Consider the following 25,606-nt stretch of genomic DNA (forward strand, 5'->3'; position numbering starts at 1 on the left):
GTACCACAGCTGTTGAGTCCTCCATGAGTAAAGATGCTCCAAATATTCTCTCGCTCTGCTCTTATTATTTGGATTTTGTAGAACTCATTGTGAATCTGTTTATTGCAGTGATCAATTACAAGACTTGGGTCCAAAGCCACAGAATGTCCTCTTCGGATAGAATCCTGTTCAGCCTGGGCATCTCCAGATTTCTCATGCTGGGACTGTTCCTGGTGTACATCTTCTGCTTCTTCATTTCTCCAAATGTTGAAAGGTCAGTTTACTTACCCAAAATTTCCCTGTTGTTTTGGATGTTTTTGGACTCCAGTAGTCTCTGGTTTGTAACTTTGCTCAACGTCTTGTACTGTGTGAAGATTGCTAACTTGAAATACTCAATTTTTCTTCTGCTGAAACGAAATCTCTCCCCAAAGACCCCCAGGCTACTGCTGGCCTGTGTGTTGATTTCTGCCTTCACCATGCTTCTGTATGTTGTGCTCAGACAGAAGCTACTCTCTCCTGAATTTGTGATGGAGAGAAATGGCACAGAATTTAACGTCAGTGAGGACACCTTGTCTCTGGTGATCTCTTTGTTCTTGAGCTCATTTCTCCAGTTCATCATTAATGTGACTTCTGCTTCCTTGTTAATAAACTCCTTGAGGAGACATATACAGAAGATGCAGAGAAACTCCACTGGCTTTTGGAATCCCCAGATTGAAGCTCATGTAGGTGCTATAAAGCTGATGGGCTATTTCCTCCTCCTCTACATTCTGTATACAGTTGCCACCCTGTTCCAGTACTTCCTTGCTGTAGAGATGGATTTGGGAACCAGATCCATGTGTATAATAATTTCTACCTTTTACATTCCAGGACATTCTGTTCTCATTGTTCTCATACATCCTAAGCTTAAAAGCAAAGCAAAGAAGATTATTTGCTTCAACAGTGGGATATTAGTAGTAAACAGTGGCTGGAGTTAATTCATGGCTTGGGAGCAAGGTTTTTCTCTGTTAGCAGTTTTCCCAGTGGTCTGATGAATGCATTTTGTAATTGTGACTGACTTCTTAGGCCTCTGAGTGCCTGCATTTCAGTTCAGCTTTCCAATTTTGTGCTAATATTTTAAAATTAGCACTTTTTTTAAGGAACTTGTTTGAGGTATTACTTATGTTTTTTTGCATGGGCATTACATTCCTGGATAATGGAAATCACCACATTGTTTTATTAGCTACTGAAGTATAATGGGAAGTTCCCCCAAATTAATCAATTCATTATTGTTCACATCTCTGTAGTTTAAGCCCTGACAGTTTTTTATCCTTTTTGTAATATAAGTGCCTGAATTTTTTATTTTCTTTTTTCTTGAGATAACATTAGTTATTGATATTATATAAATTTCAGGTGTACAATATTGTAATTTGCTGTCTGTATACACTGTATAGTGCTTACTACCAAAAGTCTAGTTACCATCTGCTACCATATTAATTGACCTGCTTTACCCATTTCACCCTTCCCCACTCCCCTTGCCCTCTGATAACCACTGATCTGTTTTTTTGTATCAATGAGTTTTTTGTTATTGTTGTTGTTCATTTGTTTCTTTTTTTTTGTTTTATATTCTATATATGAGTGAAATCATACAGTTTTTGTACTTTTCCATCTGATATATTTCACCTAGCATAATACCCTTAAGGTCCATCCATATTGTTGCAAATGGCAATATTTCATCTTTTTTATGGCTGTGTAATAATTTCATTGTATATGTGTACCACATCTTCTTTAGATATTCATCTGTTGTTGGACTCTGGTTGTTTCCATATCTTGGAAAACAGTATGGAGGACTAAATTTTTAGGTTTGTACTAGAAAGAATAGAAGGGTCAGAGTTGCTAGGTGGAGGGGAGTGACTAGTATTAAAGAAGCCCAATCCAGGACAGTTCCAAGAATCTTAAAATCCAGGGAACTAGCCCAAAGCAAGTTCCAGAAAATGTCCTTTTTTTTGTTTTGTTAGTTTAAAGTATTACAAATAGTAGTATATATGTCTCCTCCCCGCTCCCCCCCCCCATTCACCTCCCTCGGCCTCCCCTAACCCCCAGCACATGCCCTCAACCCCCCCCTCCCAGTGTCTTGCGTCCATTGGTTATGCTTATATGCATGCATACAAGTCCTTCGGTTGGTCTCTTAACCCCTTCCCCCAACCCTCCCCTGCCTTCCCACTGTAGTTTGACAGTCTGTTCCATGTTTCTTTGCCTCTGTACAGAAAATGTCCTTCTAGTGGCTTGATGGGAACCTGCTGCATTTGTGAATCTCTTAATTAAAGCCAATTAGATCTTCAAATTAAAAAAAAAAGCAAGTTCCAAATAGTGAAATCAATACAAGCTGTGTGCAACTTTACTAAAGAGTGTATCTCAGCATATGATGTGGAATTCAGTGGAAAGCCAAGAGGAGCCATTGGACTGGTAATGGGAGTGCCTGACTTTTGGTGACTTTATGCCACCTCTTTGTGAATTTATGCATTGATCTGTATGGGCACTGTACAATTCTCCTGGAGAATGCTGCCTTGGTTTTTTTGTTTGTTTCATTTTTTTCTTTGTTCGAACATCAGAATCATGGCTATAGAGGAGCAGGAATGTGAAGGTGGAATATTGATCACTTTTGGAATGGGAATTGGGGAATAATAACTTATACAGTCTTTTGGTGTTTATAAAATACTTATGTAATATTTGCAGACCTCAAAATAAGTAGTCTTATTAAAATAACATTCTCTTTATTAACAACAAAAAAGAGAAATCAACAAATTTTACAAATCATCTGAATTTTCTCATTTTGGCTACTAGATTCTTGACTGCAATATTTAGTAGGAATAATCCAAACCAGTTTTTTATACTACAAGACCTGGAGGTACTCATTATTTTCTAATATAAAGCTTAGGAGAAAAAAATGATTACTGAGAGTGACTAAATGCACATTATGACATAAGAACTCCAAATGAGTAGCAGAAACCCTCTTGGTTCCCCAATATTTGTTATCTTTCCCCTCTCTGTCATAGTAACAGAATTTTTAGCTAATCAAAAATTTGGCAGCTGATTACATTTTACAGATTCCTTTTATAAGCAGGTGTTGCCATGTGATCAAGTTCTGCCAATAGAGTCTGAGAAGAAGTGATGTATAATTTCTAGGTGATGTCCTTAGGCAGGTAAACCCTTCCTTCCCCTTTGCCTTGGCTTCTTCCTTGTGCTGGAAGATAATGTTTGGTCGTCTTGGACCACGCAGGTGAGGTGACTACCTGGGAAATGTGGAACAATTATCCATCCTAGAGTTGGCTCCATGGTTCATGATACTGGGGAGCTGTAACACCAGCTCTGACTGCTTACACCCTAAGTGCAGGACTATTCGTGAGAAACAAGCATCTCCCTTCTTTTAGACACTGTAGTTTCTTTTACCTTACACAAATAACTCAGGCTATACCATAAATGCATACAATAATATATATCTTCATGATGAAGTAGTTTTAGTTATGTATTCTTATAGTAAAAAAACATTTTATATGACCTGAGAAAATATTTGTGATATATTACTAAGTGAAATAAAAAAAATCTTCTGTATAATACCAATATTTGTAAAATAAAATATGTATGCCCAAAGAAAAGTACAAATAGCAATTATTTTTAGGTGGAAGTTTTGAGTAATTTTTTTTTTCATGTTTAACAATCTTTAATTCAAATGTGAAAGTTCAATACAAGCCAGTTGTAGGGCTTGGGACTTAACTCTTAAAAACAAAAATGGAGGAATGCAACAAAATGATCTTTCCACTTTTTCTCCAGAAACTTTCAAGAAAAGGATAACTCATAGGGCCATAGAAGATCCATTTAGTCATGCCCACTTTCTCCCCCTACCAATAGTCGAACACCCAATTCCACAATCTTAATACATATTCCTGAATGAAGATTTACAGTTCAGTTTTACTTATATAACCATTTAAAAGTACTTAGCACTGCTTTTGAGTAATTTTTAAAAGCTTTTTCTAAATTTTTCATGATGAACATATATTTCTTCTGTAATTGCAAAAAAACATACTTTAAAATTAGCACTGTGTATAAGTATCTGCCTATTTGTCTGTCTATAGGTCTATTTAAAGGATATATAGGGTGTTCTTATGTCAGCATCCAGTTTCTCTTCACTGAGAAAAGCTAAGTGAATGACCTTTCCCTTGGTTAGTCTGGATTCTTTTCCTTGCTAAAGTTCTGCTATTTCATTTCCTGATTGTCTATATTGTATTCATTTTTCCCCATTGGGGCTGGATGTTCTCTTCTTACTTTAGGACTTGTATTAGGATTGTTTTTTTGCTATTTGAAGAAAGTCTTGAGTCTTAAACACTTGCCCCAACTCCTCCTTGGGCACAATTTTAGCAATACTGTGGGGTTTAAGTTTTGCTGGTTCCAATATACTCTGCCACTAGGTGCCTATTAACCAGGAATTTAAAAAATATTTTTGGAGTTAGTTTCTTCAAGATGTGATAACTTACAGGTTCTCCAATATGAATAAACTAGAGGTCCGGTGCATGAAAATTCATGCACTAGAGGGGGTGTCCCTCAGCCTGGTCTGCCTCCTCTCACAGTCTGGGAGCCCTTAGGGTGGGGAGGTGACCCGGCGATCAGGGGAAGGCAACACCCCCATCACACCTCTGCTGCTGCTGCTGCCAGCAGCACAGGCCTCGGCCCGCCCTTGTTACCTGAGCCTCGGGTGGCCCTGGGTGGCTGGGCAGCCGCCATCCGAGGCTTGCCTGTGCCTTGGGAGTCGGCTTGCCTGCGCCTTAGGCTGGCCCTAGGCAGCTGGGGGGCTGAGGGGACTGGGGGACTCTAGAGGCAGGTGTGCGGAGTGGCTGGAGCTGCCTGGGGGTGGGCCCAACCGTGCAGTGCACCTGCTGCCCCAGTGGGGCTGAGGGGACTGGATGCCGCCATCTTGTGGCTGTGGGTGCCACCATCTTTGAGGGTGTGACAGTCAATTAGCATATTCCCTCCTTATTGGCTATGGGTGCTGTCATCTTTGTGATGGTGTGCTGGTCAATTAGCATACTCCCTCTTTATTAGATAGGATATTATCCTGCTTCTCCTTATATTCTCTGCCTATTCAGGAAAGGGAAGGATGTTTAAAATTCTCTGTTAAGAAGAGTCACTTTTTATCACTTTTTAAAAAAAATATTTTTTATTGAGTTCAGAGAGGAAGGGCGAGGGAGAGAGAGAGATAGAAACATCAATGATGTGAATCATTGATCAGCTGCCTCCTGCATGCCCCCTACTGGGGATCGAGCCTGCAATATGGGCATGTGCCCTCGACTGTTATTGAACCTGGGGCCCTTCAGTCCGCAGGCTGTAGAAGAGTCACTTTCTAAAATGAAGGGTGGGTGCCAGGGCAGTGTCTGTATAACGTCATGAAATACCCACCATGGTAGCTATAACCCGGGGGCATTGTTGTTAATTTTAAACTGGCTACAAGCCCGATATTGTCTTAGCTATATTTTCACATGTTATTTTATTTTATTTTTTCCACAACTTCTATGGCAGTGTAGGCAGTGTTATACCCATGATACAGAGGAGAAAATTGAGGCACAAACAGGATAAACAAACTAGGAAGGGGTAGATCCAAGGCTCCAATTCATCTTCTGAATTTAAAATCCAGTTTTTTCCCCTACTGTATCCACAAGGTGGGTGGAAAGACATAGGCATGGAGTAGTATAATACCCAGTTATAAAGCTTTATTTTCGAGAGGAAGAAATATTCAAAATGATGTCCAAAGCAGGGTTCGTCCAGCTACTGAGATACATTTTTACTTACTTGTTTCATCTTTCTTTTTATTTATTTATTTATTTATTTTTAAAATATATTTTATTGATATTCTACAGAGAGGAAGGGAGAGGAACAGAGAGTTAGAAACACCGACCAGCTGCCTCCTGCACACCTCCCACTGGGGATATGCCCGCAACCAAGGCACGTGCCCTTGACTGTGATCGAACCTGGGACCCTCCAGCCCGCAGGCCGACGCTCTATCCACTGAGCTAAACCGGTTTCGGCTGTTTCATCTTTCTATCTACCTATCTATCTATCCATCCAGAGAGGCTGGGGAAGGAAGGTATGAAAAATTTGTGGATGTTTAGTTTCCTCAGGTGAAATAAATGTCATGGTGTCCTGTCATTACTGGGTGTTTAGTCCTGAAATTTATGTGAGAAACATTTTTAAACTAAAAAGTATGAATGTTATAGAAGAAATTATTTTAAAGTGTCTCTTAAAGGCTGCTACTGAGGAAGGAATAGGCCAATAGAAAGATGATGAGAAACTAGAATTCATGTAAGAACTAAATGAAATTCTTAGCCAATTCAAGGATCTAAAAAATTTCTTTATATTGCCAAAATTTCACTTAAACATGTGTGACTTTGGGTTCCCCTAATTATTGTTACCAGCATTCTGTTGATGAGCCATTTTCAGTTGTTTAAAAAATAGGCAGACAGAGGAAAGAAGGGATGAAGAAGAAGGAGACATGAATGTTGTAAAGCCTGAATTGAATGTAACTTTTAAGATAGCCTTAAATGCCAGTCTTTAGGTGATACTGATTCTCACTGATGGCATTTAAAATAAGTTTCCCAGTCATGTTCCTTTTGTAAATTAAACCTGGAGATGGATCTTCTAGTCTAGCCCACTGCTTTCTCCAAGAGGGCCGGCAAGGTGAGAAGCAGTCTAGGTCTGTTGGGATTTTTTTTTTTTTTTCAAATTTTGTATGCGCTGCCTTCCATTCCTCCAGGATGTGGGAAGAGATTTTTGGATGTTTCCTTGCTCACAACAGGGGAAGTGGTAGTTTGATAAAACTACTGTTTGTGACAGTGTGGATGAACCTGGAGAGTATTATGCTAACTGAAGTAAGCCAGTCAGAGAAAGACAAATGCCATATGATCTCATTAATATTTGGAATCTAATGAAGAAAATAAACTGATGAACAAAATGGAACCAGAAGCGTGAATACATGGCACAGACTGGTTGGTGCCCAAGGGGAGGAGGTGGGGAATGACTGGATAAAGAAGGTGAAGGAAATAGCTGAAGAACATATATGCATACCCCATGGACTTGGGCAATAATTTGGTAAAAGCCAAGAAAGGAGGAGGTGGGGGAGGATGGAGGTGAGTAAAGGGGAGTGGGGAAACAGGGACTCCTGCAATAATGTCAACATTAAAAAATTTAAAACAAACAAAACTCCCCAGGGATTTGGATAACCGGCCCAGGTCCAGTTTTATACCCTGAGAGAAAAAGGGTGAAAGGAAACTGTGAGTGTATGAGAATTTGCCTGATGTGGAAATCAACAAGGAAGTGAAAGGATTAATGGGGGTCCCACAGGAGAGAGGGAAAAGAAGCATGAGGGTAAAGACAATAGCAGGGGGAGGGGCACGGATTGCATACCGTCCTCCCCAAGCTGGGTGGGGCGGATGTGAGGTCCATCTTCTGAGGGACCTGTAGTATCATTATGTCAGAATAGCTGGGTGATGGCTGTGGGGTACATAGGGAAAAGTCAGGACTGACTGCCTCAATAGGAAGGAGCAAGAGGCCTGGTAAATGACTCCATGTGGGTACAGCTTGCATGCAAATAAGCTGTCTACACACAGGTACATACTTGATTTGTTTAACATTTCTGACCTATTTTAAATACAAGAAAATTATTTGTCTCACTTTCGCTGCCCTCACATTTGGAACAATGAGTGTAGAATGATGATCTGAATCTCAAGAGAAGAAATAGCTACACTGATATTATGCACTAAGTCTCTATATCTTTGACTTTAGTGGATGTTTTTAAAGACCTGGGCTAGTTTTCCATCTTTATTCTTGCTTTCCAGAAAATCTGGAACCAGACCACCTTTCTTTAGAAGCAGCAGCTCGGTTCTTCCTGTATTTGCATCCTGTGAATTATATCAGACTTCAGGTGCTCTCCTACTTTATTGAAAGGAGTGATTATGTAGAGAAACCACCAAGGAAGGAAAGAAAAGTAACATTAATTAGATAATAATACTTTCTAGACACCAGGCTGGGTAATTTCATATGTCCTTTTCCCATCACAATAGCCCTGTGAGGTGAACATGATTATAATTTCTAAAAAGAGGGATCTGAAGATCTGAGAGGTTAATTGATTCCTCTAAGGACACAGCTACCCATTGGTTGAGTTGGGAAGCAGACCCGAATCTGTCTGACACTGAAGTACAATGTCTTTCTATGAATGGCTGCAAGTGCCCCGTTTATAAATCCCCTTACAAGGAGCTGGTCATGAGGTGTGTGTCTCATTGAGGTCTGGAGCTTTTCTGAACCTGGGAGCACTTGGCTTTGCATGAGCAGAGATCCAGAAAGCCCTGTTGGCCATCTCTTCTTAGCATGACCTTACAGTGTTAGGGGAAACCTCTCAGTCTCCTAAGTCTCCTCTGGAAAAACACAATGCTCAACTTCTTAAAACGTAATTTTCAAAGTTTTCTATAATTGAGTTTTACATAACTTTTCAAAAATAAAGCTTGAATTTCTAATTTTATTTTATTTTACAGAAAATTTACAGGGAGTATAGAGAGATCCCTCTTCTCCTCACCCAGTTTTCCTGCTGTTATTATCTTACTAGAGGCCCAATGCACAAAATTCGTGCAAGAGTAGGCCTTTCTTCCCCCAGCTGCCGGCATCAGCTTCCCTCTGGCACCCAGGACCCAGGCTTCCCTCCGGTACCAGGAACCAGGGCTTCCCTCGAAGCCCCAGCTTTATCTGGAAGGTCGTCTGGAAGGACATCTGGTCTAATTAGCATATTATGCTTTTATTATTATAGATATAATCTAATGCATTTGTTAAAATGAAGGAACTAGCATTGATACATTCATTACCTATTCACTAAACTACAGACCTTCTTCAAATTTTACCAGTTTCTTTTCCAGGATCCAATCAAGGATACCATGTTGCATTTCGTCCTTAGTTCTTAGTTCTCTGCTCTGTAATGTTTCTCAACCTATCTCCCTTTGGTTTTCATGGCCTTAACAGTTTTGGAGATTACTGTACAGGCATTTTGTAAGGTGTCCCTCTATCTGGGTTTGTTGATCTTTTTTTCATGGTCAGACTGGGATTATGGGCCTTTGGGGAGGGGAAGTGTCCTTCTCATCATATCTCCTCATGGGTAATGATATCATTATGGCTTATCACTGGTCATGTGACCCTCCATGGCTTGGTTAAGGTGGTGTCTGCTGGGTTTCTCCGATGCCCAGTTCTTTAGTTCCCTTTTCAGACTCTCTTGCTTAGAAATCTCTAAGTCCAGCTCACTCCCAAGGGAAAGGGAATGAAGCCCAGCTTCCTACAGTGGTCTCCTGAATCTTGTCTACTGTACTTAGCTCTCTTCCCCAATCTTCATACTTATGGAAACAGACAAAAAGGGCTCCTGCTCTGTCATCTGCCGAGTCGCCCCATTCATTCACGTTCTCCATCCCTGCTCGTGTTTATCACGTTCTTCCCCTAAGACTGTGATCCTTGCTGCACGCAGGCCAGGAATGCTTCCTTTCCCGTCCCAAGACCTAAATTATACCGAACCAGAGCCCCAACCCCACCTCTTCATAGGGTGGTGGGAAAGAGGCTGGAAAAATTCTGAATATCTATATGCTACAGTTTTTGTTCCTGTTACACATGCTTGTTAATGATGTGCCTAGGAAGCCCAGTTTCTGAATTTCTGGACTCATTTCGCACATTAAGAGAACTGATGTGCTTAGGGTTATCAGCTGCTATAGAAGAACTGCCTTGTCGCCATCTAGTGGCAATGCAGGCACAATTCTAGGAGGCCCTGAAAAGGCTGCCTGTGCTGTGTACTGGAATACACACTGCTGATGAGATATGTCAGATGTAGAGGAGGGATAGAGCTGTACTTAGCCTTGCAACTTCATGGGGGAGGGCAATTTTTGGGTGAAAGTTTCAGACCCGAGTCTTTGAAACTGAAATCGTGTAGCTACTTCTTTCTTCTCGACTTGGCTTTTTGTGTCATGGCTATCCTTCTCCCATCATCTCCAACTCTCCCCCCTCCGAGCTCACCACTGTCCCATCTCTGAGACACACGTGGTGGCCTACACTTCTTTCTCTCCATTCTATGGTAATGGCCACGAGGAATCATACTTATTGGAGAATTCTGTGGAAGGAGGGCTGGGCTTGAAGATACTAGAGGCCATGGCATGGGAAAAAGATCTAGTTAGACCTTACTCCACATAATTGCCAGCATACAATTAATTTACTGTAAAATTAAGTAAAGTTTACATTTTTGTTCTCAATTCTTCTTTGATTTTACAATAAAATAAGAGGGTAACATGAAAAACAGAGTAGAAACCAGAGCCATTGCTCTCTAAGCAATGCAAAGTGCATTATTTTAATAAAAGCCAGAACACAAAACTGAGTCTTCATGTTTTGCATGGGAAGTATCACATTTTTCTAAATTGCTGCAGATAATTCCATTTTCTTCACCAACACACTATGCCTCCCCTGATGAAGGGAAAGTAGAAAATAGCTATTATTTTGAAATAATGTGTGTTTTTCAAAAAATACAACTCTGTACATTAATTGCTAGATAATTTTAGGCAAGCATTTTTCTTTTTTAATTTTTTTTATTATTTTAAAAATATATGTTTTTATTGATTTTAGAAAGAGATAGGGAGAGGGAGAGAGTGATAGAAACATCAGTGATGAGAGAGAATCATTGATTGGCTGCCTCCTGCACATCCACATTGGGGATTGAGCCTGCAGCTTGGGCATGTGTCCTGACCTGAATCAAACCGGTGACCTTTTGGTTCATAAGTCTACTTCAACCACCAGGCTAGGCAGGCATTTTTGTTATTGGATTTAACCAATTATATCAATTTCCTATGTGGTTTAGCTTTTTTAAAATTATTGTTAATTTATTTTTTAAAGTTTATCTTTATTATTGAAAGTATTACAGATAACCCCCTCTATCCCCCATTAACCTCCTGTACCCCGAACCCACCTACCCTCCAGGCCTTTACCACACTATTGTCTGTGTCCATGGGTTATGTGATATATGCACACAAGTTCTTTGTTTAATCTCCCCCTCCATAAGTGAGCCTTTTCCTCAGGCCTTCCCTCTGAGATTCATCAGTCTGTTCCATGCTTCTATGTCTCTGGATCTATTTCATTCATCAGTTTATTTTGTTCATTAGATTCCACATATGAGTGAGATCATGTAATACTTGTCTTTCTCTGACTGGGTTTAGCCTTGCTTAATACCAGTAATAAAGTAATATCAATAAACCATTATATTTATAGCAAAATCTATGTATGTATGTATGTATGTATGTATCTATCTATCTATCTATCTATCTACCTACCTACCTATCTATTTTTTAGGCCATTCTAGGCTTTCTGGATACACACCAGTCAACTACTATGCTTTGTATGATGTTCCATGGCCCAGACCCTAGAGAGGGGCAGGGCAGGGTGCGAGAGAGGAGCAGTTATGTCTGCTGTCAAAAGTCATCATAAAAACCCTGCTGTTGTCTTTCTCTGACTGATTTCACTTAGCGTAATGCTCTCCAGGTCCATCCATGCTGTCACAAAAGGTAAGATTTTTGTCTTTTTTATGGCCAAGTAGTATTCCATTGTATAAATGTACCGCAGCTTTTTTTATCCTCTCATTTACTGATAGGCACTTGGGTTGCTTCCTGATCTTGGCTATTGTAAGTAACGCTGCAATGAATCAATGTCACCCTGATAAATTCAATAAAAATGGAGAGGTTCATCTCTCACCCAGGTTTTCTGGCAGGTGGCAGATTATGACCTTCTCTTCTGCGTCTCCACAGCTGTAGGCCCGAGGTCTTACAAGATGTGTTCCCTGGAAGCAGGGGCCATGCATGCTCACTGCTGTGCTCCTGTGCCTGGTACTCTGCCTGGCACATAATACGCACTCTTACCCTATCTGAATGAATGGAAATCTGGTCCTAAAGTCCATTGTATTGTTAGTAGACCAGGTGAGGTCCAGAGCGGGCAGTGGTTTGCCTGCAGCTTTGTAGAGCGCCTGAGGCAGCTCTGAGTCCAAAAGTTGGAGCTCCCTACTCCTCCTACAGAACTCTTTCCACCACACTCATGCTGCCTTCCTAAAAAGCTAGCCCAGCCTTCCTCCTTCTTTCTCATCCAATTCCTCTTTCTCCTCATTTCCTCAAAGTCACTTCTAGCCTGTTTTGAACACTGTGTTGCTTTTCTGTTTCTTGTGTAGCAACACAAACTTAGAAGCTTAAAAGAACATGCATTTGTTGTGTCACACCTTCTGGGATCAGGAAGTTGGAGTGCAGCCTTAGTGGACGCTCTCTGCAAGGTCTCACAGGATGCAATGAAGATGTTGGCTAGGCTGTACCTTCCCTGGAGCTCAGGGCACTCTTTCGAGCTCACTGGTTGTGGAAAGAATTCAGTTCTTTGCAGTTGTAGGACTAAGGTTTTCTTACTGGCTGTCAACTGGGGCCAGTCTCCAGGCTTCCTGCAGTTTCTCACCACATGGCAGCTGGACTGTTCAAGGCTGGCAGGAGAGCCCTGTCCCTCTTCCAAGACTTTAGGTGATTAAATTGGGCCCACCCAGGATAATTTCCTTTTTGATGAACTCAAACTTGAATGATTTGGGATCTTAATCACATCTGCAGAAGCCCTTCATCTTTGCCATGTAATGAAAGCAAAGACATGCCATCCCATTTTATTCATAGCCCCATTGCAGCTCAAGGATTATTCCAAGTGGGAATCTTGGGCCGTCTTAGAATTTACTCTTCCACAAATACATCTGTGTTAGGCCAGTCCCAGGGAAGTTTGAATCTGGACAATAAATGAAGCACACTCCCTATCTTTTCTTTTCTTTTCTTTTCTTTTCTTTTCTTTTCTTTTCTTTTCTTTTCTTTTCTTTTCTTTTCTTTTCTTTTCTTTTCTTTCTTTTTCACTTGTGGACATTTTAATGAACTTCCCTCCATGTAGCTTCAAGCTACCAGGACACAGGCCCCACCAACACCCTTCATCTTCTCCTCAGCTCTTCTGCTGAAGAACTTGGCCTTCACAATGACAGGCTCCTTTGGGAGCTTTCCCTTCCCCAGAACGTTGTAGTAGCCTGATCGCACCACATCAATGATAGGAGCAACTCCAGTCTTGTTCTTGGCAGCATTTACCCGTGTCTGCTCACTGACCAGGGTCCACAGTTTATCAAGGTTGACATTTGGGCAGAAGCTCTGGTTCCTCTTTAGGTGGTGATGCCTCACACTAACTTTCCCAAAGTAACCTGGGTGATTTTTGTCTAAGTTGATCCTGTGATGATGCAAGCCACCAGCATTACTGTTGGTGTTTCCTGTGCTTGCCGATGCAGCCGTGGCTGTGGCTCATGTGGCCCCAAAGTTTTTGGATCTTCCTCAGTCTGGATGGCATGTTGGTGGCTGAGCTGCAAGAGTGAGGCTCTTGCGAAGTCTCCCACATTCCCTATATTTTTTGATAACTGTGCTAGTCTCTCTCTCTCTCTCTCTTTTTTTTTTTTTACTTCTTTGAGCTCATCTTCTTCTTCATTTCCTTTCTCTAAGACCTTGATGTGACATATATGCCAGGTCAAGTGTGCGAAGATCGTTATCATCAAGGGCAAGTGACTTCAAGACCCTGATTAACAAGAATGGCTTCTCTACCTAACCTATATTTTTATTATTTGGCACTTAATGTTTTGGTTCTCTGATTGATTTCTTCTCAAAACTTCCCCTACTTCTTTGATAATGAAATATTTTGAAAGTTTCTGCATTTATTCAGCTTTTATGCTTATATGTTCAAAGTTCTTTATATGAAAATAAAATTTATTTTTATACGTAAGAGATCACATCTGGCAAGGTATGGAATCAGAATGTTTTTGATCCTGCCTTTCTTGTTGGGAGGTCTTATCATATTATGTGCTGGTGTCTAGATGTTAGCCCGTGACCCTGGAGGAGGAAAGTTGGTGTCTGTTTTCCTGTTTCACATATCTGAGTTTAGGGTCAGAGGTCATTCATGTGCATGCAAATACAGAGGGGATTATAACTTCTGAACTGTCTGTTCCTGGTCACAGCTGTTCAGCCTCTGCATGAGGACAGGTTACAGAAGGGCAAGGCTAAATCTACGTTTTGTGGTGTGAAAATTTACCGTGAGTGTGGTGTCACCCTCAGGGGATCTGAAGCTCAGCCAGGAGCCGTACACATTCATCAGCAGGGAAGCAGGGCACCTCCTGAGCCTGCCGTGAGGGACTTCTTCCCCAGCCATGCATATTGCCACCCTAGGACTGCTGATGGTGGTGGCAGTGGCTGAATTTCTCATTGGCCTGGTTGGAAATGGAGTCCTTGTGGTCTGGAGTTTTGTAGAATGGGTAAGAAAACTCAAGGAGTCTTCCTACAACCTCATTGTCCTGGGCCTGGCTGGCTGCCGACTTCTCCTGCAGTGCCTAATTATGGTGGACCTAATGCTGTTTTTGATTTTCAAGAGCTGCACCTGGTTTCGCTATCTCAGTATCTTCTGGGTTGTGGTCAGCCAGGCCAGCCTGTGGTTTGCCACTTTCCTCAGTGTCTTCTACTGCAAGAAGATCACGACATTTGAACATCCTGTCTACCTGTGGCTGAAGCAGAGGGCCTATAGCCTGAGTGCCTGGTGTCTTCTGGGGTGCCTCCTGACCAATCTGCTACTTATAGCCGATGTTGGCTTAAAGCCCCAGAGTCCTTTCCAAGGAAACAGCAGCATTCTGTACTCCCTTTCAGACTGGCCGTATCTGTATATATTACAGCTCAATGCAGGAAGTGGGTTTTCTTTCTCTGTGTTTCTAATTTCCTCTGGGATGTTAATTGTCTCTCTGTATAGACACCATAAGAAGATGAAGGTCTATACAGCTGGCCGGAATGATGCTCGAGCCAAGGCTCACATCACTGTCCTGAAGTCCTTGGTCTGCTTCCTTATACTTTACTTGGTTTACGTCGTGGCCAGCCCCTACTCTATCATCTCCAAGTCTTCTCCTGTTAATCTCACCACTATCTTAATCTCAGAGACACTCATGGCTGCCTATCCTTCTCTTCATTCTGTCATATTGATTATGGGGAATCCCAGGATAAAGCAGGCTTGTCAGAGAATCCTGTGGAAGACAGTGGGTGCTTGGAAGTCCTGAGGCTTGTGAACTGCAGAGAAAGAAGTGGCCAGGATACTCTTTTGAGACACTCCTTTGGTAGATCTCTGTAAGACTTGTACATCTTTTAAATTTTTCCTTTTTTCACACAAATGGGCAACAGAAAATACAGAATAAAAGTCAATACTGCATAATCTTTAGAAAAAGATTATGCCGTGTGGCTCAGTGGTTGAGTGTTCATCCATGAACCAGGAGGTCACAGTTTGATTCCCAATTGGGTACATGACCGGATTGTGGCTCAATCCCCAGTTAGGGGTGTACAGAAGGCAGCCCATTAATGATTCTCTCACATCATTGATGTTTTTATCACACTCTATTTTCTTTCTCTTTCTGAAATCAATAAAAATATATTTCAAATATAAAATCAAACTATTTTTTTCTTGGCAATGCAAAGTACATTATTTTAATGTATTATTGAAACCAATGCTAGGGGCAGGGGCTTGGGTGGAGGTGGGCAAAGGGGGAGAAAATGAGGGACATCTGCAATAGTGTCAACAATAAAAAATTTAACTAAAAAGAAAAAGAAAAAAGAAATCAACACTTGGGCTTTATGTTTGGTAAGAGGATGCTCTGATCTATAATATAAAAAGAAAGAGAAGTTGTAAGATTAGTGAGCAAAGCAAATCAATCATTTAGAAAGTATTTATTAAGTGCCTATGATGGGCTAGATCAATGGTCGGCCAACTGCGGCTCGCGAGCCACATGCGGATCTTTGGCCCCTTGAGTTTTTAGCAAAGGCCAGCTTAGGAGTACCCTAATTAAGTTAATAACAATGTACCTACCAATATAGTTTAAGTTTAAAAAATTTGGCTCTCAAAAGAAATTTCAATCATTGTACTGTTGATATTTGGCTCTGTTGACTAATGAGTTTGCCGACCACTGGGCTAGATAGTGTTCTAGGCACCAGGAACCTAGAAGGAAACAAAAATAGACACAGTTCCTGCTGCTACGGAGCTGACTCTACATCAACTCAAAGCCATGCATGCTCAGATCTTACAACTTCTCACTAATCTTACAACTTCTCTTTCTTTTTATATTATAAAGAAACTGAGGCCCAGAGAGGGCCATGGCCTGCCCTGAAGTTCCTAGAGAGCCTATGGCAGTGCTGGGACCAGAACTAAATGTCCTGACTGCTGGGCCAGGGCTCTTTCCTGGACATGCTACCTTCCTGAAGAGCTAGCTTTGCCTTCCCCTGAATCCAATCCCTCTCTCTATGTACTTTCTCAGCCTTAAGTTTTAGCCTTGTTTAAACACATGGCTTTAGGTTTAGTTCTAGGGCAGGGGTGGGCAAACTTTTTGACTCGAGGGCCACAATGGGTTCTTAAACTGGACCGGAGGGTGGGAACAAAAGCATGGATGGAGTGTTTGTGTGAACTAATATAAATTCAAAGTAAACATCATTACATAAAAGGGTACGGTCTTTTTTTTTTTTATTTCAATAGTTTTATTCATTTCAAACATTTTAACAAGAAGATTGTAAACACTAATTATTATAATTTGAAACTTCAAAAAATGGAGGAATCATAGCACAATAACATACTTATATTGAAGATGGCAAAGGCAAAATAAAATTGCCTAACAAAGGAAAGGTACAAAAGCGTTTCAAATTAAACTTAAATATAATAAAATAATTTAAAACTAATAGAAAAGAACAAAATGTGTAAACAGTAAATTAAACATTTTCTTTAGTGCAACTTCCAAATTATGCCCGGGACATAGATGCAGATGGCAAAATGCAGACTGGGTTGAAAGGTTTTTGGTCTTTAAAACATCAACTTCAGTGGGAATAGTGTTGTTGGTCTCCTTTTTAGCTAATGCTCTGATACTGTGCTCTCCAGGGGCGTGTCTCCCTACATCACCACGATAACGTGTCTACGCATTCCCAGGGTGATGTTGGGGGATGCGTCCGCGGGCATTACAAGGAGCCTCTGGAAGATTGAGAGGTTGTTCCTTCTACTGAATGGGCGGATATAAATCCGCCCACTCAGAAGAAGGAGCTGCGGCCGTGTTTCCCGACATTGCCATGTTAACACTGCTGCTGGTGGAGGAGCGGAGGGGAGAGCAAGAGAACCCTCTGCTCTTTTGGCTCCGTGGGCCGGATAGAACAGCCGAACGGGCTGGATCCGGCCCGCGGGCCGTAGTTTGCCCACGGCTGTTCTAGGGGATCTGGAATCTAATGAACAATCCTTAATATACCTAATTTTTTTTCACTTCTTATACACCATGCTAATCTACTTTTATTAATCTACTAGGGGCCCGGTGCACGAAATTTGTGCATTGGGGGAAGGGATCCCTCAGCCCAGCCTGCCCCCCTCACATACTGGGAGCCCTCAGGGGATGTCCTACTGATGGCTTAGGCCCACTCCCTGTTGGAGCAGTCTGTCCTCCCTTTGTGGGAGGCGACCGGGCTGATCAGGGAAAGGCACCAGCCCCATCACCCCGCTGCTGCAGCCACTGCCAGTCACCGCAGCCACCAAGGTGTTTTCATCAACACGGACTCCAGTCCCTTCACCATGAAAAAATGACAACTTTCTTTAGGCATTTTCAAGATGTGTCTTTCATAGGATATGACCTTTCTTTCTTTCTTTCTTTCTTTCTTTCTTTCTTTCTTTCTTTCTTTCTTTCTTTCTTTTTCTTTTCTTTTTTAATCCTCACCTGAGGATATGTTTCCATTGATTTTTAGAGAGTGTGGAAGAGTGAGGGAGAGACAGAGAGAAACATCTATGTGAGAGGGACACTTTCATTGGTTGCCTCCTGCATGAGCCCTGACCTGGGCCCCAGCCAGGGAGGAATCTGTAACTTAGGTACATGCCCTTGATCAGAATCGAACCCGGACCCTGCGGTCAGCAGGCCGAGGCTCTATCCACTGAGCCAAACCAGCTAGGGCAGGATATGACATTTCTTAGCCCTCCAGCAGTGGACCTTTGTTTTTTTTCTCCAGGAGTGTGGTGGAAAAACCCTAGATCACCTTTTTGGATTCTTATACCCAAGTTACTAAGAATATTACCAGTTGGCATACAGGGAGCTTAGCCAATGAGTGGTCAGAAAAGGTGTTTCCTCTGTAGTTCACACCTATCTCCTCCAATCTCCGGCTCCACCCTTGTCAAGGCCTAAAAACTCAGGGACTGGGCAGGGGCCCCCCAGTTCCCTCCAATTGCTGGCTCCGCCCCTGACAAGGCCTAAAGCCTAGGGAACTAGGCAGGGGCCCGCCAGCTCCCTCTGATCACTGGCTCTGCCCAGCCCAGGCCCAAAGCCTCTGGCCTAAGCTTGGGGCCTGAGCAGGGGACCCCCAGCTCCCTCCGATCACCTGCTCCACCCCTGCAAAGGCCCCAAGCCTCTGGCCAAGGCTTGGGTCCTGGGCAGGACACCCGCCCCCCAGCTCCTCTCCGATCGCCCGCTCCACCCCTGCCAAGGCCCCAAGCCTCTGGCCCAGGCTTGGGTTGGTCAGGGCCCCACCCCCCAGCTCCCTCTGATCACCTGCTCCACCCCTGCCAAGGCTGCAAGCCTCTGGCCCAGGTTTGGGTCCTGGGCAGGGGACCCCCAGCTCCCTCCAATCACTGGCTCCACCCCTGCCGAGGCTTGGGTCATGGGCAGAGCCCCCCCCAGCTCCCTCCGATCGCCGGCTCCCTCCGATCGCCAGCTCCACCCCTGCCAAGGCCCCAAGCCTCTGGCCGAGACTTGGATTCTGGGCAGGGCCCCTCAGCTCTGTCCCATAGCCCGGCTCTACCCCTGCCCAGGAGCCCCCTGGCTCAGGCCCTTCCCGGTTGCTCAGGACCCACCCTGGGCCTACCTCGGAGTGACCTGGGTGCTGAGAGAGTTCCCAGGACCCAGGCTGCTGGGCGCCAAAGTATGCAAATTAACCTCCATCTTTGTTGAGTTAATTTGCATACTCACTCTGATTGGCTGTGGGCGTAGGAGGTACAGTCAATTTGCATGTTTGTCTATTATTATGTATGATGATCTATTATTAGGTATGGTTCTCTCCAACATGTGTCTTTTCCTTACTGAAAGTTATGGACTGAGGTTCATGCTAGGCCCATGTGGATGCTAGTCATTAAGCGGGGAGCTGGCTCCTCTGACATTACTGTGAGTTGTGTGAGGTCAAGCAGCATCTTTTGTCTTCTGGGATAATCCATCCTTTCAAGTAGAGAGATGCTTCTCCTTGGTTATATTTTTAGTAGCAGGACATTATGCCATGGCTATGTTTATGCAGATGTCCTTTGTGACCAACTTTTGTAATGATAATAATAGTACCTAATATTTTTTTTAGGACTTTACATTTTATCAAGTATTATTATATATAGTCCATAATTTTATTATGTTTTAATAGCAACTCTATGCAGTTAGTGATGCTAAGCCCATTTTATAGACAAAAAACCTTGGGCGGAGTGATGATTGGCTCAAGATAATCAACTATCAACTGGTAAAAATGCAGGTAAAACAGTCCCAGAATTTTAGCCTCCAAGTTTTGTTGTGTATTCCAGTAAATCTTAAGTCCCTCTTATTCATACTTAGAAGAATTTATGCTAGCCTTACCCTGTAGAATTCTCAAGTTTATGAGTATTTTTAAACAGATGAAATAAGCAACTAATCTTGCAAGTTTGGTTTTGGCCTGGCAGTCAAGGTCAAATCATGACAGATGGACATTTTTAAGACTTGCTTTCCTAGGGATAAAACACTTGCATTTTCCCAGTCACCTTTTGGGATTGGATTTCCTTCCTTTTCTGAACCTGATTTAGCTTGTGATGGGTGTGAGGCTGCTTTGTGTTTTATCCAAGAAAACAAATCTGGAGGCAAATCTGTATTCTTGACTTGATTCCTATGTAATTAAATCCTTTATAGTTTGCATTCTCAGAGCTGCGGCGCGGCAGTTGGCTTCATGTGCACGTGTATGTACATATTACTAGTATTCCTTTCTATCATGGGGTATGATCTATGACAATGTGGCCCACAGGAGGACTGAAAAAGATTTAAATGGTGTAGAAAGTAGAAAATGAAGTGCGACACTTGCCCATTCTACTCTCTAGTATGTCTCACTGACCAAATATAGTCATATTTTACCATTTGCCTTAGTTCTTCCAGTGATTATTTTCACAACTCTAAATAATATTTGCTTCTCTTACTTGGTTTTATCAACTTTGAACTGTAACTTCTGAATCCCATTTATCAAAGTTGGGGGAGTATCTCACTTAACCCCACTTCTGTTCCCCTTGCCTAAATTTGATTAGTTTTATTTATTTGTCATTCTACCAATCATTCATTTTAAAACTTTAAGTACTGGGAGAAACCAAGATGGCGGCATAAGTAAACACCTAAACTGCTGCCTCACACAACAATTTCAAAACTACAACTAAAAGACAAAACGTCTATCACCCAGAACCACGGGAAAGCTGGCTGAGTCGAAGTTCTACAACTAGAAGGAAAGAGAAAAGAGCATTGAGACGTGCACAAGCACTGAAAAGCTGAGGTACGGAGGTGCGCGAATCGGGCTGGCAGCGGGCAACTGGGAGAACTGCTTTTTTCAACCCGAAGGGAGACAAGCTCCCAATTACTCTGAACTCCAGTTTCTTGGGAGACGCTGGGGACCCAAACTCCTATGGGGAGAAGCTGGACTGTCTGCCATTGGGTCGGAAAGTGAGGGTGACTTTCTTGCAGAGGTGCGCCCAGCAATCATTGCTTACTGCGCTGGGGCGTAAGATGCAGGGACGGGGAAACTCGAAGACACAGAGACGGCCAGCCTAGTGACTCCCTGAGACCCCGCCCCGCACAATCTACAAACCCACCCAAGCTCCACACAGTGGCTTTTGCATATAAATGGCCTGCCCTATCGCAGCAGCTTAACCTAACAAACTGCAGCTCTGGTCAGACAGCTCCAAAACCTCCAAACCCCAAGCAAAGAGGAGAAAACTGTAGTTCTCGCTATAGCTCCTGCTGGGTGGCCTCAGACAGTAGCTGACCTGCACCCCATTGGAGATCCAGAAGCTAGTGTATCTAGTGGTCAGTGTGAGACGACACCAGATTTCAACTACTCACATCCATAAGTGACACATGCAAGAGGCAGACTCAGTGAGCACCAAAGCCCCACTGGTGTCCTGCCCCATAAGTGTGTCTCCAGCACAGCAGTTCTTCCATTATAGACACAGCAGGTCCTCACAGCCAATTGGCCTGGAGGTCAATTTCTCCCAGTGACACCAACAACAATCAAGACTTAACTACAACAAGGCTGTACATACAGTCCACAAAGGGGTGCACCAAGAGTGTCCACCTCAGGTAACTGGGAGGCCGACCCACTGGGCCATATAGGACACCTAGCACACAAAGCCACCCTACCAACTCAGGGAAGCAGCGAAAATGTGGAGACAAAGAAACAGATCACAAATGAAAGAAATGGAGGAAAACAAACAACTGGATATAGAGTTCAAAACCACGGTTATAAGGTTTTTCAAGAATTTTCTAGAAAAGACTGATAAATTTAACGAGACCCTTGAGGATATGAAAAAGGACCAACTAGAAATTAAACATACACTGACTGAAATAAAAAATATTATACAGAGACCCAACAGCAGACTAGAGGAAGCAAGAATCAAGTCAAAGATTTGAAATACAAAGAAGCAAAAAACACTCAGCCAGAAAAGCAAAAAGAAAAAAGAATCCAAAAATTTGAAGATAGCGTAAGAAGCCTCTGGGACAACTTCAAGCATACCAACATCAGAATAATGGGGGTGGCAGAAGAAGAGAGAGAGCAAGATACTGAAAACCTATTTGAAGAAATAATGACTGAAAACTTCCCCCACCCGGTGAAAGAAACAGACTTACAAGTCCAGGAAGCACAGAGAACCCCAAACGAAAGGAATCCAAAGAGGACCACACCAAGACACATCATAATTAAAATGCCAAGGGCAAAAGACAAAGAGAGAATATTAAAAGCAGCAAGTGAAAAACAGTTAATTACCTATAAGGGAGCACCCATACGATTATCAGCTGATTCCTCAACAGAAACTATGCAGGCCAGAAGGGAGTGGCAAGCAATATTCAAAGTGATGAATAGCAAGAACCTACAACCAAGATTACTCTACCCAGCAAAGTTATCATTCAGAATTGAAGGTCAGATAAAGAGCTTCACAGATAAGAAAAAGCTAAAGGAGTTCATCACCACCAAACCAGTATTATATGAAATGCTGAAAAGTATTCTTTAAGAAGAGGAAGAAGAAGAAAAAAGTAAAGATAAAAATTATGAACAACAAATACATATCTATGAACAAGTGAATCTAAAAATCAAGTGAATTAAAAATCCGAGGAACAGAATAAACTGGTGAATATAATAGAATCAGGGGCATAGAATGGGAGTGGATTGATAATTCTCAGGGGGGAGGGGTGTGGGGGGTACGGGAAGAGACTGGACAAAAATCGTACACCTATGGATGAGAACAGTGTGGGGGGGGAGGTAAGGGCAGAGGGTGGGGTGGGAACTGGGTGGAGGGGAGCTTTGGGGGGAAAAAGGAGAAACAATTGTAATAATCTGAACAATAAAGATTTATTAAATTAAAAAAATAAAAATAAAACTTTAAGTACTCTGTTTTTAAACTTTATTTATTTGAACCACAACATATGATAGTATCTACAGAATCTGAATTATGTAGAAGGAAGTAATTGGTGCTTCAACTCTCCTATGCTTCTCCCACTACCCAATACATATGTTCAACTTCATATGAGATAATAAACTATTGGAAGAGAATAGGCTATCTCAAAGAATCCATGGGAAGGCCAGAGAGTCAGTGTCAGTATGTGAACTAAGAGGGTTTAAACTACTGAGAACACAACCAAGTAACTGTACAGGACTGATACTGGCACCACCCCCCACATTGCACCTGTCAGTGTTGGGCCTGGACACTGCCAATGCCTCTGCGAATGGGTCCAAGGTCCAAAGACCTGGCCGTGGGCCTCTGGTTGGCTGACTGTAGGTTACACTCCTGCCCTAGTGGACAGTCCTGGGGAGAGGACAAATCTAACTCCCTTCAGCTTCTGAATTATGTATTTTTAAATTCAATGAAAGAAAGTACTCAACAATTAGATTAAGCAGCAGAATCGACACAGCTGATGATGAATTAATGAATGGGAAGGCCAGTTCAAATAACTCTCTTAGAAGGTAATAAGGAGATGGAACATGTAAAAGAGAAGAAAAGCTGTTTGACACATAGAAATAACAGCGGGGCGGGGGAGGGAGGAGGGAGGAGCAGCGCCTAAATCAAAGAACTTGTTTCTTTGAGCTCTTCTGTCAGTGATTCTGTTAGTGAAGGTGACAAAGTCAAAGAGGAAGAAGCATGTTACTCCCGAAAAAGCTATAAAGAAGCAAAAGACAGGTGAAACTTCAAGAGCTCTGCCATCTTCTAAGCAGAGCAGCAGCAGCAGACAGGGTAACACATCTCAGGTTGTGAAAACAAGGTATGTCAGCGTTGGGGACTTTAAAAGGAAAAGGCCTATATTAGAGAATACTGGGTGGATCCAGAAGGTGAACTGCACCCAGGAAGAAAGGTTTTTGACTTTGAGGATACAGTAAGAAATGGTGAAATCAGAGCCATACAAAATCTGCACTGTTTTAGTTGTTTTTATCTATCTTTTTACATTGGCTTTCCCCACCCCCCCCTAAACATTGTTTTCCAAGCTATTGTATGTTTGGATTGCAGAACAATTTGCAGTAATACTTTTTGTTAATGTGCTTTATTAAAAATGTTCTGAGTGAAGCTAATTGTCAACTTTATTAAGGAGGATTGCTTTGTGCCCACCACCTAGTGTAAAATAAAATCAAATAATAAAAATAAAAGAAATAACAGGATAAGTGTATGTGTAACTGGATTCCCAGAAGGAGATGTTAAAAATGAAAAGAAAGAATAAAGTATTTGAAGAATTAATGACCAAGAATTGCACTGAGTAAATAAAGATAAAACAAAACAAATGAAAAAAACTAGATTGAAAAGGCTCACAGGGTGTGAAACAAGATGAATAAGCTGGGACAGAACCCTTCACTCTTATGCACATTATAGAAAAACTTAAGAATATCAAAGATAAAAGGAAAGCTTATAGAGCTTTACAAAAGAGCAGATCCAGAATCAGAGTGGCCTTCTCAGCAAGACTGCAGGTCAACAAGATTCTGCATTACATTTTAGTCTAGTAAATGTTTTATTCTTAATTTAAAATGACACCAAGAAGAAAAGTTTAGAAATGTTTTTCTGACTAAAATAAAATATCTTTGGGCTAATATATATATATATATATATATATATATATATATATATCATGACATGTTCATACAATAGAATATTATTCAGCCATAAAAAGGGAAGAAGTTCTCATACAAGCTACAACATAGATACAAATTGAAAACATAATGCTAAGTGAAAAAAGCCTATCATAAAACACTATATATATCATCTGATTCCATTTACTATATGAAAAGTCTAGAATAGGAAAATCTATAGTGATTAAAAGTAGATTAGTGGGCCAAAACCGGTTTGGCTCAGTGGATAGAGCGTCGGCCTGTGGACTGGGAGGTCCCGGGTTCGATTCCGGTCAAGGGCACGTACCTTGGTTGCGGGCACATCCCCGGTAGGAGGTGTGCAGGAGGCAGCTGATCGATATTTCTCTCTCATCGATGTTTCTGACTCTCTATCCCCCTCCCTTCCTCTCTGTAAAATATCAATAAAATATATTAAAAAAAAAAAAAAGTAGATTAGTGGTTTCCAGGGGCAAAATATAGAGAAAATGGGTAGTGATTGCTTATGTGTGTAGGGATTCTTTAGGGATCATGAAAATATTCTAAAATTAAATTGTGGTGCTAATTGCTTAACTCTATATGGAAAAAAACAACACTGAATTTACACTCAAAGACATACTAAAGACATTAAAGACAAAGATTATTGCAATGTTTTAAAGGTAGAACTGGCAGGATTTAGCTATAGAATGGATACGAGATATCAGAGAAGAGAGGAATCAAAAGTCATTCTGTTCCATGCCTCTGGACCTATTTTGTTTGTCAGTTTATTATGTTCATTAGATTCTACTCCTAAGAAGTAAGATCATGCGATATTTGTCTTTTTCTTACTGGCTTACTTCACTCAATATATCTTGGGGGGTAGAGGGAGATGGGAAGATATTAACCAAAGAACTTATATACCTATATGCATAACCAATAAATACAGACAATAGTGTGGTGAAGGCCAGGGTGGGGAAGAAGCTGGGAGGAGAGAGGAAAAAGGGGGGTATCAGGGGACATCTGTAATACTGTCGACAACAATAATAAAAAAGGCTAATAATATTGAAAAATACATTGAAAATTCTATCAGACAGTGTTATAAATTTTTCTTTCAACAGTCATACCACTTTTTCAAGAATTTTAAAATGAGGCGAAAAAAGTGATTCTAATATTTTTGGCCTGAGTAACTTTCA

General features: G+C 41.8%; 2 protein-coding genes and 1 pseudogene across 3 annotated transcripts; 2 read left to right on the top strand and 1 right to left on the bottom strand.

Annotated features, from left to right (window-relative positions):
* Positions 1 to 33: 33 nt before the first annotated feature.
* TAS2R4 (taste 2 receptor member 4) lies at positions 34 to 953 on the top strand (the record flags this gene model as incomplete). Its single annotated transcript, XM_080665164.1, is given in 2 exon segments — positions 34 to 64; positions 67 to 953. Coding segments are annotated over 2 exon segments (918 nt in total).
* Positions 954 to 12,968: 12,015 nt separating this feature from the next.
* Positions 12,969 to 13,407, bottom strand: LOC308246657 (large ribosomal subunit protein uL15-like; annotated as a pseudogene). The gene has a single exon. The product of its transcript is annotated as a large ribosomal subunit protein uL15-like (transcript).
* Positions 13,408 to 14,254: 847 nt separating this feature from the next.
* TAS2R5 (taste 2 receptor member 5) lies at positions 14,255 to 15,145 on the top strand (the record flags this gene model as incomplete). The annotated part of the gene is made up of 1 exon (XM_080666389.1): positions 14,255 to 15,145. The coding sequence occupies one exon, from the start codon at positions 14,255 to 14,257 to the stop codon at positions 15,143 to 15,145; it is 891 nt and encodes a 296-aa protein (XP_080522515.1).
* Positions 15,146 to 25,606: the final 10,461 nt, after the last annotated feature.

This window comes from Plecotus auritus, assembly GCF_963455305.1.
Source record: "Plecotus auritus genome assembly, chromosome: 4".
Classification (NCBI taxonomy): domain Eukaryota; kingdom Metazoa; phylum Chordata; class Mammalia; order Chiroptera; family Vespertilionidae; genus Plecotus; species Plecotus auritus.